The sequence below is a fragment of the Buceros rhinoceros genome, unplaced genomic scaffold (genome assembly GCF_000710305.1).
Source record: "Buceros rhinoceros silvestris isolate BGI_N320 unplaced genomic scaffold, ASM71030v1 scaffold11948, whole genome shotgun sequence".
Lineage (NCBI taxonomy): Eukaryota > Metazoa > Chordata > Aves > Bucerotiformes > Bucerotidae > Buceros > Buceros rhinoceros.
In genome coordinates this window covers 77,109-95,456 of record NW_010425203.1, presented here as the reverse complement: position 1 = coordinate 95,456, position 18,348 = coordinate 77,109, and the positions used below count along the sequence as shown (strand labels likewise).

The 18,348-nt window shown below is 37.4% G+C and overlaps 1 protein-coding gene across 1 annotated transcript in view; it reads left to right on the top strand.

The window, feature by feature from the left end:
* Window positions 1–224: 224 nt before the first annotated feature.
* RGS7 (regulator of G-protein signaling 7) overlaps window positions 225–18,348 on the top strand; it is an 85,898-nt gene continuing 67,774 nt past the window's right edge. The window contains exons 1-2 of the mRNA XM_010141059.1: window positions 225–297; window positions 17,084–17,190. Of these exons, the coding sequence (XP_010139361.1) occupies window positions 225–297; window positions 17,084–17,190 (180 nt within the window). The remainder of the gene's footprint in view (window positions 298–17,083; window positions 17,191–18,348) is intronic.

Genomic DNA, 18,348 nt, shown 5'->3' with positions numbered 1-18,348 from the left:
TAATGTAATATTTGAAATGCAGGCTATGATCATACCTTTAATGCACTTTTATTACATTTTGTGAGTCTTGGCCTAAAGAAAGAAGTGACTAAAAAAAAAAAACAAACCCTAGAAATATAACAGAATAGTCTAGTTTTTTCTAGAAAAAATGAGCAAAACCTGATGATCCCTTTTCTGTGGTAGAACAGTATTATTTGGCCTAGGGAAAACATGCTAATCTAAAAATGCCTGTTGTTTTGTTCCTAGGTTCAGACATTGTTCAATGGTTAACGAAGAATTTATCTATAGAAGACCCAGGTAATTGCTCTTTTTTTCCTGTCTGAAAATTCTAGTTTGTCTTTTCAAATGGTTGGACCTGACTTTGTCTTCCATTGTAGTGAGGGTGGCTGGGCATCATTTGACAAGTGTAATTTCAATAGCAAACCAGACAGCATCAAATTTTAGAAAGCTTTGCAAAGAATCTGAGGATTTGGGTTATCCATTTTATTTGAGCAGGTACCAGGAAACAAGATAATGGCTAATAATGAAAATGATAGCTGCTTACTCCATGAGGAATTTACTCAGCTTAATGCTAAATAGTTAAAAGTTCTGTTTTCTTAACAGAATTTTTCAATACATGATAAACAACTATAATTAATAAAATACAGTCTTGTACTACTACCCAGAGCTGCATTTCTGTTCTTAAATTTGAACACTCTTATAGCATCTTAAATGGGAAGTGAACTGTAAATAAAATCACTGTGCTGAGGAAGAACAGTTCATTACTCAATCAGCTGGGTTGGAATGTGGACGTAAAGCTTTGGTTGCAAACTCTGCCACAGGTTTCTTGAGCGTCCAGAAGTCAAACATAGTTTGGTGCATAACTGATATTTGTTTCCCTGATTTATAAGAATCTTGTTACTTGATCTGAAGTTTTACAGGAAGGAGTGATTTCGAGTAGAAAATGCTGAATGGCAGAAATAAAATATGTTTCGTGGAACTTCCTATTATCTTTTGTGAGGGGGAAGATAATCTTCTGTCCTTAAAGCATGATTAAAAAGACTTTTTCAAATTTTTGGGAATGGAATTTATGGTTTTGTTTCTTTTTGTTTTTTAATTTAAAAATGTGGTTTTGTGTCATGTTAGAAATGAAAGTATGATCATTGTGGAATTCACCAAAAAGCAAAATCATTGTGTTTAAAACTGTGATTGAATAATGAGGAACTGTTATAAATACGTATTTCGATATTCAGAAGTACACAGTTCACAGCTAATCGGTATGTTACATGAAAGATATCACTAATTGCTTCTAGTTTTATGTAGCTTTACGCAGAGAGTCTTATGTTTGCTTCCTGAAGATAAAGTGGAGGTCGCAAGAGACCTGTGTGTGATACCGTATTTCTCAGTTGTCACATATCTATGTTTATCAGAGTTTGAAAGATTGCTGTTTTATCTTTATTTGATATGAAAGCTTAACCTTTATTTGCAAACCAGAATTGCAATACTAGGATAGGTTGTCATTCAGATAATCTGGGAATTTTTGTGAAATTCTAATAGAAGAAATCTTAAACTAAACAGAAAACATGGTTCTCTATGTTGATATCCAATTAAAATTAAGCAAACACACAAACTACTCACGTATGTAACCAGAGCATCACAGTAATTTAATTTAAGCTGGGTTCTATCCTTTCAGATAGCATGGGTGGAAAAAACTACTATGACAAAAATATCTTGTGCATGTCAGTCATAGTCCAAAGTCAGCGATCTGGAGCTGGATCTTCAGAAGGCAAATCACCCTAAATGCTGTCTTTAGGTAGTGCTCAGAATCGCCAGATAGCAGTGAACCTTGCAGATGGTGAGCAAGAGCTAATTAAATGACAAAGCTTCTGAAAATAATCTGTTTTGTGAAACCTTTTTGTTAACAGTTGTAGACAGGGCAAATTAGAATTTCCTGTGGAAATGCTCTAAACCTCTGTGAACTGGTGTCACCATGATTTGGATTTCCAGTATCTTCTGCTCGCTTTTCACCAGCGTGTCAGAGTTTTTCACGATAGCTGTCTTTCAAAACTCCCCCATAGGGTCCTGTTAGAAAGCCTCTTGTGAGGCTCTGCAATTTGCAATGCAGAAATAAATAATGCTTGTGTTTGCACTAAAAATTATATCCCCATCTAATTCTGATATCACCAACATGCCTATAAAAGCAACATAAAGTAGACGCTGGTTCATATAGTTTAAGAATGTATTCTACTATGTCCAGAAAAATTAAAGGACTATTTGCACACCTCATCTACCAGTGCTGTGAGCTCCTTGTGCAAGCACAACATGCAAATTGTGACTTAAGGGGTAAATAGACAGTTAGATTCACAGAATCTTAGAACAGCCCAGGTTAGAAGGGACCCACCTTTCATGGGAGAGAGAACCTAGATGAAATTATCTAGCACGCTGTCAGGTCGCATCTTGAATACCTCCAGTGATGGAGACTCCATCACATCCCTTGGAGATTGTTGCAGTTATTGATTGTTGTCACTGTAAAAAATGTCTGTCTTCTATCAAGATGGTATCTCTCCCCATGCAAATCGTGCCCATTGCCCCCTGCCCTCTGTGTGTGGCTGCTTTTGAAGAGAGTCTCCATTCTCTTTGTAGCTGCCCTTTAAATACTGGAAAACAGTGATAAGATTCCTTCTGAGCCTTCCATTCTCCCGGGTGAAAACATCTCACCTCTTCATTCAACTTGTTCTTTAGTAAACCAAAGAACTAGTAAGAAGGAAGTGGTGCTACCTTATATTGGAAAAAAAAAAAGAAACGAAGAACACCCTCACATTTTGTAGTACAATTTTTTCCCTTGTTTTGCATAGGTAATAAACTCAAATACCACTGAAGTAGGAATGAAGAGTGCTGCTTTATGGACAGTGGGAGAGCAAAGGCGGGAGAAAGTCTGGCAGCAACATTTGTTTTCACTATGTTAATAAGTGTAAAACTATAATGTGAAAACGATTTCAAGTAAAAAATAGTTACAAGCATAAATTGCCAGTCAAAAACAACCTGCACGTTTTTCGTAAATGGAAAATCATTTTCTGTGGAAGATTTGAAAGATTTTGGCTTGCTGCAGTAAGTAAATCTCCATGCAGAAAATAAACTGGAGATGATGGCTCATTTCTACGAAATTGTACCAGATTTGAAGTTATTTCAGTGGAGCAGAGTAGAGCCTGTGCCCAAAATAGCTGTGCTCAATGTACAGTTGCTGTTATGTTGTTTGCTTTTCAATATGTACTTTACAAATGCTTGTGTTTCAGCCTACAACTCATCTGTAAAATTTTAAGGAACAGAAATTATCATTTATTTTTAATGTGGAAGTTTAATTCAGTCATAAAAATAAGCTTGATCTCAACCCCAAAAGAAGTAATTAACTGAGTTTACAAAATTATAAAGGCTTGTAGTTTGTCACTTAGACGTGTGGTTGTTGAATTGACCATTAGAGGGTAAGTGCTGAGTTGTCACTTATGGTGCCAATTACTCTTAATGTGGAAAAATCTACTGTTTTTCTACATTGTGTTTTTCTTTTTTAAAGTGGTAATTAGTGCCGTGAAATGTACCAGACTGACCACACTAGAGACTGAAGTCCTTTTAATCCTTAGGGGGAAAATAGAACAAAAAAGATAAGCTGATTTAAAGTGTCAGCTGAAATTGCCAAGAGACGAATTCTGTACTTAGTTCTTGTACTGATTTCTTTGATGCCCTTTGGGCAGACACTTGATTTCTTTATTCCCTAGCATTGAACAAGCTAATGGTGTGTTTAAAGAGAAAAAACAGTGTCAGTTTTCAAGTATTTTCATAACGAAATGTGTGTTATTCGCAACCATGCATTTCATCCTTAAGTCAGCCCATAAAGAATTTCTATCTAGGTGACTCAGTAAGAGCCCTTTAAAGTTGGTTATGTTTAGCCGTCATCCCCTTGTTCCTTTACAGTACCTTTACTCACGAGTGTTACTTACGTAATTTACGCATATTTGCAAAGCCAACTGAATTTGGCTGAAGGCATTTCGTTACTGGATGGTTACTCTAGCAGAGCCACAGTATCACAGCCAGCTCCAGAAAGTGCAGCCTTTGCATTCAGATTGCCTTGGTCCAGCTCATTTTGGCAGTCTGTTGAGGCAGTCTGCTACTGCTTCTTGGACATCAAGAATTACACTGGAGTCTAACATATACTCTACTGAATCAAACATCGTGAGTTAAAAAACAAGATTGTACCTTGAAATAGACACCTTCCTGTAATCTTTCAACCTCAATTCTTGCCATTAACAATCTTTTCACTTAACAGATGTAGGTAATTTGTAACTAGATGTCCACCAGCAGCCATGTCAACTGTGGTCACTAATCCAGTGCAATAAAAGGGAAGACTCAATAGCACAACATCTGTTTGTGTTTCTTCCACCTTTTCCTCCTTTGCTTTGTAGTAAAATATCTCACCAGCAGCTGCTGTATTAATAATGACCTCGATAATGCACAGTACTTGCTCTAAAGAGTTAGAAGGAAAATATTAGGGTTTTTATTTGAGCGTATGAAAGTGTACTTGAAGAATTGGTCAGCTCTAAGTTATTTCTGCCCTTTTCCCCCAGTCATACGCAGTAGGGTAGCAGCAAAGAGCAGGAGCCGGAAGAGATGTTCTGAATGATTGCCATTTGGGAGACAGTGCCAGACAGCTGCAGACGAAGGGGAAGTTCCTCCAGAGTTTGCTAATGGAGAAAAGAGCCTCTTACGAAAAGGAAGAAGGAAAGGAATGGAAAGGTCAGGCTTAGGTTTCTAGTCTGCGTTAATCAAAACTTGTGGAAATACAGCAAGAGTAGAATGCATCCCATTTATCAGCGTAACAACAACAACAAAAAGCCCAACAAAACAAACCAACAAAAAGCTGATAAAAGCGATTTACACTGCCTGCACGCTTACCATAACCCTTACAATAAGAACCCAGGAATGCCAAGACACTCACTTTTTTTCACGTCTAACAGAATCTTGGGCACACTTTGTTTGATGAGGCAGACCTCATGAACCTTCATCAGTTCTAGTGCAAATAACTTTCTTCTGCTGGGGGAATTTGATCTGAGCTTGTCAGGTCCTGTAACATTTAAATGGAATAATGACTTCAGTTGCACATGAACAGAAAGAAAGTAAAACAAGAAATCTGCTTGGAAATAGAAAATGTCAAAATTCACAGACACTGCTTCAATACCAATAGTATTAATGTTGTGATACTCAAGTGAAAAAAGAGTATATGGGTTCAGTTTTCCTTTAGTTATGTGTAGCGTGGGTGGCACTTAACTGTGTGTAGCAATTGGTGAGCTTCTAGCTGCTGCTGTGGTTTCAGGATTGCAATGATAAACGTTCACGTGCAGAAGTTATTTTATTTGCCTGAAGCCTTTAAATAGATTTTGGAAATGGTGGACACAGGTGTATTGCCTGTAATTCAGTTGTGGCAAGATAAATCAGATTTAATGGATTTCATGTTTTTCCATTGAAGCCTTTTCCAGTTCGGTGTAATCTGTTACACTGTGTAGACTGCATGTGTTAGGAAAATCTCCTAGGAGCATAGAGAGCAGCAGGGCCAGCCTGAAGTGAGCTTTCAATCGACACGTGCCAGTACTGTTTCAGCAGCCTCATTTCCATTTAGTTACTCTTGAAGGTGATTAACAAGTTCCTAGGTTGGCCAGTTGATTTTCTCGCTTGTAGATAGGTGGTAGGCTACATCAGTGCTCATTTCCAATCTCCTTTCAAGGAGAAATCATTTCTTCTGATATGTTTAGTAGTGTGGCAGCTGGTTAAAAATGAACAGGTTTTTACACTTGCGGGGAAGGAATAGATTTTGCATCTGGTAGAGATACAAAGAGATCGTGGTATCAGCGGCAAACCACTCCCTTTACATAGGCAGATAGGTCAAACTGTCACAACCTGTTTCGCTATACTAAGCATGTCAAAATCAAATTCTTTCTCCCTGGTTGCCTTAAGGTGGCATTATTTTACAAGATACTATATAAAATAGTTCATGTTATTTTCATCCTAGTAATTAATACACTTATAGATATCAGGATTAATTTCTAATACAATGCTGTAAACTCTGAAATGCCTTTAGAAACCACTGTGAAAGATACTATCTTAAAATGTTTATCAATATAATAGGTTATATTAGCCAGGTAAAAAATAGGCCTAGTCTAGATACCTAATCCTATTAATCATTAAAGTAATTTTATAAACTTTTGAATTAACTATAAAGTACTAATATACTGTATCTGTTCAATTTATAAATGAATGTCCATATTAGAGTAATTGAGTAAAGATCATACGTATGGAATTTGCCACCTTCTAGCATAACTTACTGTATAATGGTAAGAATAAAATCGCATTACTGCTGTTGGTATGACAAAATATATGTGGTTTGTAACACTGACTCTGTGACCAACCTGTTTGCTATTGTCAGTAGCATACAAATTCAAAATATATCTCTTTTGGTTTTAAGGAGGCTTTGAGCAACCTGATCTAGTGTAAGGTGTCCCTGTCCATGGCAGTGGGGTTAGAACTAAGATGATCTTTAAGGGCCCTTCAAACCCAAAGAATTTAATGATTTGACTAGAGTTTGGGTGGCATAGACATTTCCTGTATAAAACAGAACTCTATTGGTGTTTGCTTACTTTTGGTTAAAAGCAAATGTTCAACTGAGTTTGTAGATTTCATTGTTTAGCGCTAGCCCTGATTCCATGGTGATGTCTGCAAAGCTATTTCTTTTTATTAAGAAACAATTCATACCTTTAATATTAAAGTCTCCCAAGTTCTACTAAAAATTATTTTCAGTGGTAAGTGTAATTCCTTCACAAAACAACCACTCCTTCATCCTTTTAGTCATTAAGGGTGAAATTCCAGCCCCTCAGAAGGCTGGAGGTTTTCTCATTAATTCCAAAAGAAATGCGATTTAATGAGCTGCCTTTTTAAATGGGATTATGTGTAACATGGCCTTTAAGCTATATCTTGGGCTAAATCCAAAAGCTAGTTTATAAAAAGTGTCTGACATCCAGTTAGATTTTAAAAATTGACACCAACAATCAGCATTTTCTTTAGAATATAGTAGGCAGTATTTCACTGAGGTCTTTGAGAGTCCTACTGAGTGAAGAGTAAGAAAGGCATACTGAATAGAATACAAAATACTGATTAGAAAAAACAGCCTGAAGCAGCCTACTCAGATTAAAAAGTTAATGCTAAAACTATTACCAGATCCAGATAATAGAAGATAAAAATCAGTAATTTCAAGTAATTTCATAGGAAAGAACTTGAGATGCTCTGTTGCACCAGTTGAAGGAATGTATTTAATCCTTCCTGTCACAGATCAAATTAGGCTATAAGAAATGTGAATTACACATCTGAAATCCTTACCCACTAAGTTACCTTGAAGTGCACAGCTTCAGCCTAGATCTATATATGAGATGAGTTATTCAGAACTGATACTGGCTTCTCCCCAATTATTTATAAAGCTGGAAACCTTTATAATCCGTTTTTAGAATCAAATCCCAAATTGGGCAATTTTTATTCCCTAGTTTTCATTGAAAATTCTCCACAATTTTTCATCTAAGGAACTAATGTTCCTAAACTGGTTATCTCCTTCCAGGTGTGGTACCCATCTCTTTTCCTTGATGCCATTGCTCAGAATATGGAACCAATATCTCAGCGTAAGGCAAATGTATGCAAAGCCAATATCAACATCCTACTAATCAATCAAATTTTTAATGTAACTGGTTTGGGATACCAAACCCTGCTGATTGAAGAATATTATCCCTTCCCCATCTTGTCTGCTGCATTGTAACTCTCCATGCTGGTACTTACCACCTTTTGATTATTCAGCACAGTCAGAGACTGTTATGTTACTGTCTTTGGTAATAACAATAAAACATGTTTTTTGACTTAGATAAGGATGAAAATACAACTGAGGTATCATAGAAAAGGTACGCTCTTTTAGGGAGAACTCTATATCTTTTAGAAATGTAGCTCATTAAGTAATTGCATAAAATAAATTATAATGACCTTCCTAATAAAATATTTTATCTCATTTTTACTAAGGTTACTAGGAATTTTTGTGCTTTTCTTACCGTTTGACAGCCTCCTTCTGAACCTTTGGGAGGTTTTGGAGTTTTGGGGGTTAGAAAGGAAGAATATTTACCAATTCCCAATGCATACTGACATAATTAATTAAAAGCAGGTAAATAATTTTCTAGATACTTCATTAGCTTTCTCCTTCCTTGTTTCCCAGAGAACTGTGTTATATAGTAATGGAAAGTGGAAGTAGGTGGAAGTGAGATTTTAAATATGGACAACATAATTGAATAAAATAATTGAAATCCTATTTCATCTTGCCAACAGCTGCTGCAGCTATTTATAGTCAAGTAAACAAAAATGTTTTGGTAGTTGCACGTTGTATGTAGTATAGAAGGTTAATGTAAGGCCTTCTCTTGATTTTGTTGCTATTTGTCCCTAAGAGGGTATTCGGTTTTCTTGTAGAAAAATAACGCTGTTCACACAGGAGCATAGTGACGGTTCAAGATTAGTTGAACTGCTGGGTGCTGTAGTTTACTATGCAAAGGACATTGCTTGACATTTCATCTTGGACAGATTAATCATTCCTAGGTGCTCTCTCATTATTCTATATTCCCTTCCCTCTTATTATTTCCTTCTTTTCTCCCCTCCCTTCCCCTTCCATGCACTGTCCCCTCCTTTTTATCTCCATGGTTCATTCCCTGATTTTACTGGATAGAATATCTTCTGATTCTCTTTTGCTTATGGCTGCTGCTTGGATCTAATTCACGTGTTTTTCATTCAGGTGCTCTCCCTCTAATGTTTCTCCTTTCTTCTAATTTTATTCTTTGCATTCAAATTTAATAAATTTTCGGGATTTTCACTGTTTGTGTGGAAGAGTGGGTGACAAGAGCCATGTCTACTATGGTTTTGTAGCTGTAAGACCTAATTTTCAGAACACTTGGATCTGCAAAGTATAAAATATATAGTAAAAATAGAATCTGATTTTTATAGGTGCTAAAAAAAGTACTGTTCTCACTAAAGTTGAAACTCAAATTAATTAAAAAAAAGCCAAACCATAAAAGATTCTAATCACCTCAGTGAAGCATGCAAAAATTATAACATGTAATTTACACTGACTTTTGAAGGTTTACTTCTTAATTACTGCCTGCTTTAAGGTAATACCTTAGATAAACCGGAAAACTTAAACTTCTAATAGCTTTTAAGCATATTAGAAAGGTTACAAACAACAAGGTTACAAACGTAGAATCTTTGCGTCTTGAAACTGTGGAATTATTTACATCTTCAAATATAATGACTAGCATGAAATAAAGCAAAAATGTAATAAGCAACAACTATGTCATAGTAACTGTGGGATAAATAAAGTTCAAATGTTTTGGTTAAGGTCTTTCAATTGCACACTACGGCCAGAGTTCAGCAATTTAATATTTGACTTGCCTTAAACCACAGTGACCATTATGTTGACCCAGCTATTTTAACAATTTATTTTAAAGATTTTGATAGATTTTGCTGCTGCTGCTGCTGTTGGCATCAGTGTTATCTCTTCCTTCTACATACAGATTCTGCCACTTGACAAGAAATAGGTCATTCGCTGAGCCCTCCTCTATTTTTGGGGAAAAAAAAGCCGTTATGAATGGGTTTTCATTGAGCAATTTTTGATAGCTATATTTTGTCAGTATTTCTGTATTTTTAACAGCAGAGTTTATCTGACTGAAATGGCAGTTTTCTACAATTATCTGTGTAACTCTTGTGCAATGGAGCGAAGTGAGCACTTGGGGGGTGGGGGGCGGTGTATAACTATAGGAATATGGGATGGCATAAAATGGAGTTTTGCCACCTCTGGAAAGTTTACTCCCTCAGCCTTCGTTTTTATGTGGATGGTGTGGATAGGGACTTGCCAGCCAAAGAAATTAATTATAAATAAGGGATGAAGAGAACTCCCTTAAAGTGATCCCGATAGTAATCCAGGATTTGTATTTTTGTGTATATGTATCCCAGACAACTGTATCTGATCAGATGGGGAATCATATTCCGATGTTATTCCCTGGAAAACTACGTCCACACTCTTTGTTGTTACCTTGCCTGTGCTTTCATAGTATTTTTCCCTGATGTGTGTCTCAGTGACACCAATTTACTTACAAAGCTTTTAACTCCTGCAGGACTTTAAAAGAACAGCACTCTTCCCATTGAAAGAAATACCGTAATTTCAGCATTTTATGCTCTCAGTTTGATGGAGGTATGAAAATTGTCACAAAGAAGATTGTATTCTTCTTTAGTGTATTGAGTGCAGTGAAAGAGGCAGTTATTTTTCTAGCTGCTTCTGCTGCATGCTCTTTGTGTGATCTGAACTACCTGGTCATAAAAGGGTATTCTGTGATTATGATAGTGATAGCAATGCATGACAATGATACAAAATTAATGTTTGATATAGTAGCAATTGATATCAAAACAGAGACTAAAAAAGTGTCATGATTCATCTTAAACAGAAATAATCAAGTAATCATACAAAGAGTTTAGAGTTACCTATTGCTTACCCTTACCCAACTTCTGAAACGCCACATTAGCGGACATCCCTCTGATTCAATAATATCTTCTGTAGTTCCTTCAGGAACAAGTCTTTCGTGCACTGGAAAAGCCTGTGCCCACTCTTGCTATTTGCTGGCCACAAATCCAAGTGGTGCATCAACCATATCAGTTATCACATGCCCTGGATCTGCCAAGCCCTGAACACAGGTCTCCTCCTTTGAAACCCCACCCCAGACACATACCTGGCAGTGTCAGTGCCTGTTGATTTTATGCTTGGAGCGTGCTGTTGTGACTGCTCCAGTGCCTGTGATGTCCCAACACAACTGACTGAGAGGGGAGTTGGCAGGTGGTTAGCTGTGCCTTGCCTTGCCTTGCCAAAGAAAAAGAGAAGCAGTGGCACTGTACTGCAGACAGGGAAGCATGCCATCATGCAGGGCACCATGTCTGAGGGAACTATGAGGAAAAATATGTTTTCTGACTGACACTCAGTTGCACAAATTCCTGGGTGTCACGTGTCACGGAGAATATATCACATAGTTCCCCACCAAAGGTTTGCAGTCAAACAATCTGATCACACATCTGCAGACCTAGCTACTGGAGAAGAAGGTAGGAAGTTCTGGTGTACTAGCAGCGACTGGTGAGCAGTATACAAGAAAATCTGAAATAATAGAATAATAATTCTACTACTGAATAGAAGTAGTCTATGGCCAACACTTTGGTTCTTCTACAGATGCTTAAAATTGTGGAACAAGATTTCCTCTGCGAGAATTTTCAAAAGTATCGTATTTGCAGTAATGGTGGGGGATTTTTTCTTGGGTTTTTGTCTGTCTGTTTGTTTTGTAAATATCTTTTTTCTTTTGTCTTTATGAGGTTGGCTTGAAAGGGTGCACATATGACTTTATATATTCATACAGGAGGGAGTAATGAGTGAGGTGTTATGAAATATGTTATGAAGACAAGTTCAGACTATCATTAGGGGAAACAAGATGCATAGGTTTTGATTTTCTGTATTTTGCCTTAAGAAACATGGAAATTAAAGCTCAAACTAAAAAGTTGTAATTTCGGAGGGAGTGCCGGTGCAAAAAACAGGAAACCCATACTTCAGAGGAGTCTGGATTTCATCCTTCTATCATTTTAATTTAAAGAGACAAGAGATATCAGTAATAAAATAGAAAAAGTCTTTGATTTCTGCAAAATAAAAAAAAAAAACCAAGAGTAGTAATAGTGAAATTAGAAGAAATGTTTTATAAATGCTGGCTTTGGTTGATAGGTACAGAGCTAAATTCCACCACTGGAAGGCCTGATTGCTGGTGTGATGTAGGTAGGTAGTTCTAAAAATTGAGGAGAGAGATGACAGGGAAACTAAAGGCAATTTTAAACACATTCAGGCCACTTTTCGTTATCACAAGCTGAATGAACTGGTTATCTAGTGATAAAATTTTGCCATGGTTCTTTCCCTTCCCCCTGCCCCCCCGGTAGTTAAGTCTATCTCATGCTTGCAAGTTTGATGGATTTCTTCCACCCTGTGTAGCTTCATTTTTCCAGTACAAGAATAACAAACAATAATGAAAAACACTTTATTGTTGGAAAGGGAGGTTTTCATTTGTTTGACTTTTCTTGTATCAAAAAGTATATGAAAAACTTGCAAGTTTAGGTTTTTCACTGTCATATAGCAATTTTAAGGACACAAATTACCTCAAGCCATGTTCCTTGTAGGAAGTCTTTCTCCAAGACCAAGCTGTGCAAAAGAACCTAAACTAGGCTCTGAAAAATGCTGTTTTAAAGTGGAGCAGAAATGTGAAATACCCTGTTTTCCTTTCCTCAGTCCCTCAGAGGTTACTGCAAGCCACCTCAGGTGTTGTGAGACTGTAACTATAATAGAGACCACACCACCAGAAGCGCTGAGATGTGCGAAGGAATCCACACTAATCACTGAAAACATGCTTCTGTGCTTTGAAACCCCTTAAAGGACACATTTATTCCAAAAAAACACAAGGAACATCTATACTTTTAATCCCTCCTGTGGATGTTATCGTAAGAACCAACTTGTTCCACTGATATTAACGTATCGTGCAATTTAAGATGAATGAACTATCATCAATCCATACAATAGTAAGGAGAGAACTGCACTATGTTTAAAAAGAAAATGAAATGAAAACTCAACAACCAGAATATATTTTTCATTCTTTAAATTTCATCAAGTTTGTATTGTCCCAAAGCATTGAAATGTCTGACTTTCTTGTGGAACAAAGTATATTAAAAGTGACTAGCTTTAATCCATCAAGATCACTCTCCTTGTAATAGCACAGCAGATGGCTGGGCAGTATTGCTTCTTACGAAAAAGATTGCTAATCAGGCTATGTACATGTGTTGTTTGCTTCACCCACTCGGCTAAATAAAGTTCAACAGCAGTGTGAACTATGGAATTTTAAGCTTTTTCTGAGCTTTTAGCCCAGAAACAGCATACACATTAGGAATCAAAACTACACTCGCAGCAACATTTTATATAAAATATTTCATATCTGTTTATCCCTCTGCACCGGTGAGGCCACACCTTGAGTACTGTATCCAGTTTTGGGGCACTCACTTCAAGAAGGAGATTGATGTGCTTGAGCTTGTCCAGAGAAGGGCAATGAAGCTGGTGAAGGGTCTGGAGAGCAATTCTTATGAGGAGTGGCTGAGGGAACTGGGGTTGTTTAGCCAGGGGAGTCTGAGGGGTGACCTTATTGCTCTCTACAACTACCTGAAAGGAGGTTGTAGAGACATGGGGGTCAGTCTCTTCTCCCATATAACAAGTGACGGGATAAGAGGGAATAGCCTTAAGTTGTGCCAGGTGAGATCTAGGTTGGATATCAGGAAGAATTTCTTTACAGGGAGGGTTGCGAAGCGTTGGAGCAGTCTGTCCAGGGCAGTGGTGGAGTCCCCATCCCTGGAGGTGTTCAAAAGATGTGTAGATGTGGCGCTGAGGGACATGGTTTAGGGACCCTGGCAGTGCAGGGTGAATGGTTGGACTGGGTGATCTCAAAGGTCTCTTCCAACCAGATGATTCTGTGATCTTGTTGAAATACAACAGGCTCATGAAGACGTTTTGTCTTTCACTTGAATGAGATTGCCTGAGGTTGAGAATAAAACCATCTTAATCTCTGTACATAACTGAAGAAGAGATATAAGCTGTTATTGGGAATTCTTCAAATCTTAATTGGCTTCTGGAGAAGGCCAGGTTGTTCTTTCCATTTTTTGCATAGAGATCTAGTAGTGATGATATACCTGTGTATATGATTTAGTGGTCAGTGAGAGAAATATAAGCTCTTACTCCTACTGTAGCTAACCTTGCAGAATTATAGGCTGCTCTGGCAGAAGTTTTCAAATAACTTACTCTCCAGTTGTCTCCATCTGTTTTTTTCTGCTCCTTGTTCCATTTCTCTAACCCCTTGCTCAAAGCAGGGTCAAGTGTAAGCTCAGACATGTTGCCCAGGACTTTATTTATTCAGGACTTTATTTATTCAGGTCTTGAGACTCTCCAAAGGTGCAGACTTCACATCCTCTCTGGGCAGCCTCTTCTGCTTCTTGACTGAAGTTAGAACTATCCTTGGTTTAGTATATTACCATTTTCTCTTTTGTTTTGTTTTGTTATTATCATGCAACTCTAAAGATCTTGGCTCCTTCATTTGATATTCTCCTTTTAGGCATTGGAAGGATGCTGCTAGGCACCTCTCTTTTTCAGTCTGACCAAAACCAGCTCTCCCAGCCTCTCCTTACAGGGCATGTATAGCCCCACCCATCTTGGTGATCCTCCACTGGGCTCACTTAAGTTTGTTGATGTGTTCATTCTTGTATTGGAGTGGAGATATTATTCCCATGGTAGTCCAAAGGTGGTCTAAAGATTGGCAGGTAAAGGGGAATAATGTGAGCTCCTTGTGATCTTGAAAAATACTACGTTTCAGAATCCAGGCAGAACATGAACTAAATCTGGAGCCTATTTAGTTTCTGCTAAGTCTGAAGAGAATGCACTCTCATCTGCATCAGAGCTGGCTGGCAAGCCCTGTCACCCTTACCTAAGACATCCTTTCTCTAAAAAATGTCAGCGCATTTCTTCCTTTTATTTTTGCCTCATTTAATGAAGATACATAATACCTGCAAACATAAAGGTTTTGGAATTGGCAATAAGTTGCAGTGTGAAGAAGAATAGCTTAATAAAATTAGGTAAAGTGAATGAAAATTAGAGGAACCTCAGTAACTGACTCACTACAGAAAGCGTTGACTCAAACTTTCTGATCCACTGTATAATAGAATTTAGTGGCTTGAAATAAATGACTAACAACAATATATGGACTTCCATTAATTACGATAAGATTTGCATGGGAATTTGCAGACATCTCAAGCACAAGTTGTGTAGCAACTACCTTCCTTCTGTTAGAGAGATTTCTTCTAGACTGAGACAGGGAGAAGGCTTATTAACAGGATTGTGGCATTTTGTAGCAGGACAGACTCACTGCCAGAGAATGCGTGTTGGATTTTCTTAGACAATGGCCCTGCTGGAGAGGCAGGACCAGTTTGCTAAACACAGAGATCACAAATATTATTGGGTATCAAATAAACCCTGGTAGGGTTGCATGCTCTCAGTTAAGTACTGTCCAGATCCCCTTTCTTGCTCCTTTCACATGCTTGCTGGTTTTAGTTATCTTAAAAATGGCCCACTCCGCCTCCTGTATCTCCTGAGAGGGAATTTTCTGGGATGCTTATGGAGTATAGGTAAGTAAACAAACCTGTGTTTCCTTCTCATATCAAAAATAATAACACATGAATCATAAGTGAATCCCTCTTTCTGTGTTTGTTGGCAAGCACACAGATATCAGAACTCGCATTTCTTTTTGCACGATGGTGCTGTGACTGCTGGTCAGATGCCGCATGTTTTAAAGAGGCAGGACAACGCAGATCTGTGCTGCAAAAGCCAAATTCCAGGCAATAGGAACAAACGGTTTCTTTTTAGAGGATGAATATGCATCTGTTTATGTTGTAGAGATGTAATGTGTTTTCAATAATGCAAATATTCATCCTTTCAGATTCTGCATACTTTCTGGATTCACACTGAATTTTAGATTCAAGATTCTTTTGGCTTTGTCATATAGCTCAGAAACCTTTGTGCTCCTTTCTAAGGCTCTTCAGGGCTCTCTCCAGGGCGCTTTCCAGGATGTTTCAGTGGTTGTGGGCTGATATTAGCAGGTTATGCTAGGAATTTTTTTATGTCACTGCAGAAATTGCTATGCTATTTTAAGGATATGTACTAGAGTTGTTAGAAGGTTGGTAAAGAAATATGGTAAAGAGATAGTAGGACTTAAATACTGCAACAAGAGCGTGACACTAATGCTGTTCTCTTCCTGCAACATCGTGTTCTTGTCAGCCAAATAATGACAATGCTGAGTAAGAGACTTCAGGGCCTGATACTGGAGAGGGATTCACTGAAAATACAAGAACTCATATAAATCCAACTGTTAATATATTATGGTTTTGTTCATTAAAGTGAATTGAATTCATCCTGTGTGCTTGTGTCCACTTCTGGACCGATTACAAGAAAGATGTGCACACACTGGAGAGAGTCCAACAGAGGGACACAAAGATGATTAAGGGCTTCTATGAGCATCTTTCCTATGAAAAATGATGCTGTTCAGTCTGGAAAAGAAAAAATTCAGATGGAAGCTCATCTATGTACATGAATACCTGGGGGAAGGGTGTAAAGAAGATGGAGTCAGGCTCTTCTCAGTGGTGCCCAGTGATAGGACCAGAGACAATAGGCAGAAACTGAAACACAGTAGGTTCTCTCTGAACATTGGGAAACACTTTTTGTACTGTGAAGGAGGCCAGGCACATGTTGCCCAGGGAGTTTGTGGAGTCTTCCTCTTTGGAGATTTCAAAAGCCACCTAGACTTGGTCCTAGACAACTGGCTCTAGGTGTCCCTGCTTGAGCATGGGGTTAGATCAGAAGACCTCTAGAGGTCCGTTCCAGCCTCTACCTTTCTGTGATTCTGCGATCCTTTATTGTTTTCCCATTAATGAGAAACTTAAGGAAATCTCTGTCCTTTACTGTAGTTCTTTTAAAGCTATTGAGGACAATATCTTGCAATTGGAATCAACTATTTTTATGTCATATAATCTGAAACTGTTATGAAGAGGAAAAGCAGGCTGCACCATCAGGGTAAAAATGATAGCTGTTTTCAGCTTCAAAACAAGTGAGTGAACGTTGTAGTAGCTACCTGTTAGTGCTGATGTAAGGAGTGGAACTGCAGCTGCAAATGGGACATCTAATAGCTACATGTTAAGGAGAGGAAAGGGCTTTTTTTTGGTTGCATCATTATATTACACAGAAAAAGCGCTTTCATGATGGCAGGACCTTGACTGAAAGTCATGTGGTTATCTGCAGGAAATGAGGTAAATCTGAACAAGAAAACTAAAGTGCTGAATAGAAGTTATTTAATTTTTAAAATTTATCTTTCTTCTGTTCTTCAAACAGTGGAAGCTCTACATTTGGGAACATTGATGGCAGCACATGGTTATTTCTTTCCAATCTCAGACCATGTTCTAACACTGAAGGATGATGGTACCTTTTATCGATTCCAGGTAAGTTTTCAATATGTTCTTGACTTGCTTAAATGAAGGCTCATATTAAAGGCTTTATACAAAGGTTCATAGCAAGTTTTAACCATACTTTGTCTCTTACATAACCTAGTAAATGGAGGCAATTCCCTTTAAAATAGAAAATGGTAGAAGGATTTTATGTAGATATTAAGTCAGCAAAGCATTAAGATGATGTTTTGATCCCTGAAAAAATTGTGATAAGTGTGAAAGTATCTGTCAGGAAATAAATTAGTGTTTCAGAAATATAGTAAAGGAAATGAAATTGTCGTATTGACTCTTATTCCTAATGTAGTATTAATTTGGAAAGGGAGAGATATTTTACTTATTAAGCCTATAACAGAAATCTGATAAAAATTGGAGGGTAATATTTATATTCTTTCATATGCAAGGATTTCCTTATTGGTAAAAGTGGTGTGTGGAAGTAGTATGTATTTTTCAGACAAGTACAGACACGTTCCTATATTGCTCTGCCAGTCCTACTGCATACAACAAACATGAAGATTCTTCAGAACAAGCTGGGAGGATGTATATGTATACTTGTACGTACAGTGCTGGTTGTGTTCTGTATTGCTTTTCCTATTAGGTGATCTTCCTGGTAGGTATCTCCAACAGCTACTCCAAGATCTCCCCTAGATATTTGTTGCTTTGAAATGATATGATGATTATCAATATGGAATTGATGATATGAATACCATGGTTTGGTAATCCTGCTCTGTTAGTTCTGACTTCGTTAAATACTTACAGAAAAATAATATCTGGTAGAAAAAAATCTATTGTCTTCAAGATATTTAAGTCTAGGTTTTGTCTTAAACATTTAAATAAGAAGCAAGCCATCAAGAATAAAATAAAACTGAGACTGTGGTCTTTAAAATGCAGAAGAAAAATGTGATACAGTCTTAAATGTTGTATTAGATTAATCGCTGCACAATGCTTTCATCAGTATTTTGGGTTGACTTCTACAGACCCACATAAGGAAGAGAAAGTTTCATAGTACTTGGTCTAAACAAAAATCTTAGAGTGAATATAATTAAATAGGTATGGCACAGTCTGTCGAGAAAGAGAATGATTATTGCATACATGCATACAATATTATCATATATTCCTATGTAGATCCTGTGGATCGTACCATGAAAAAAACCC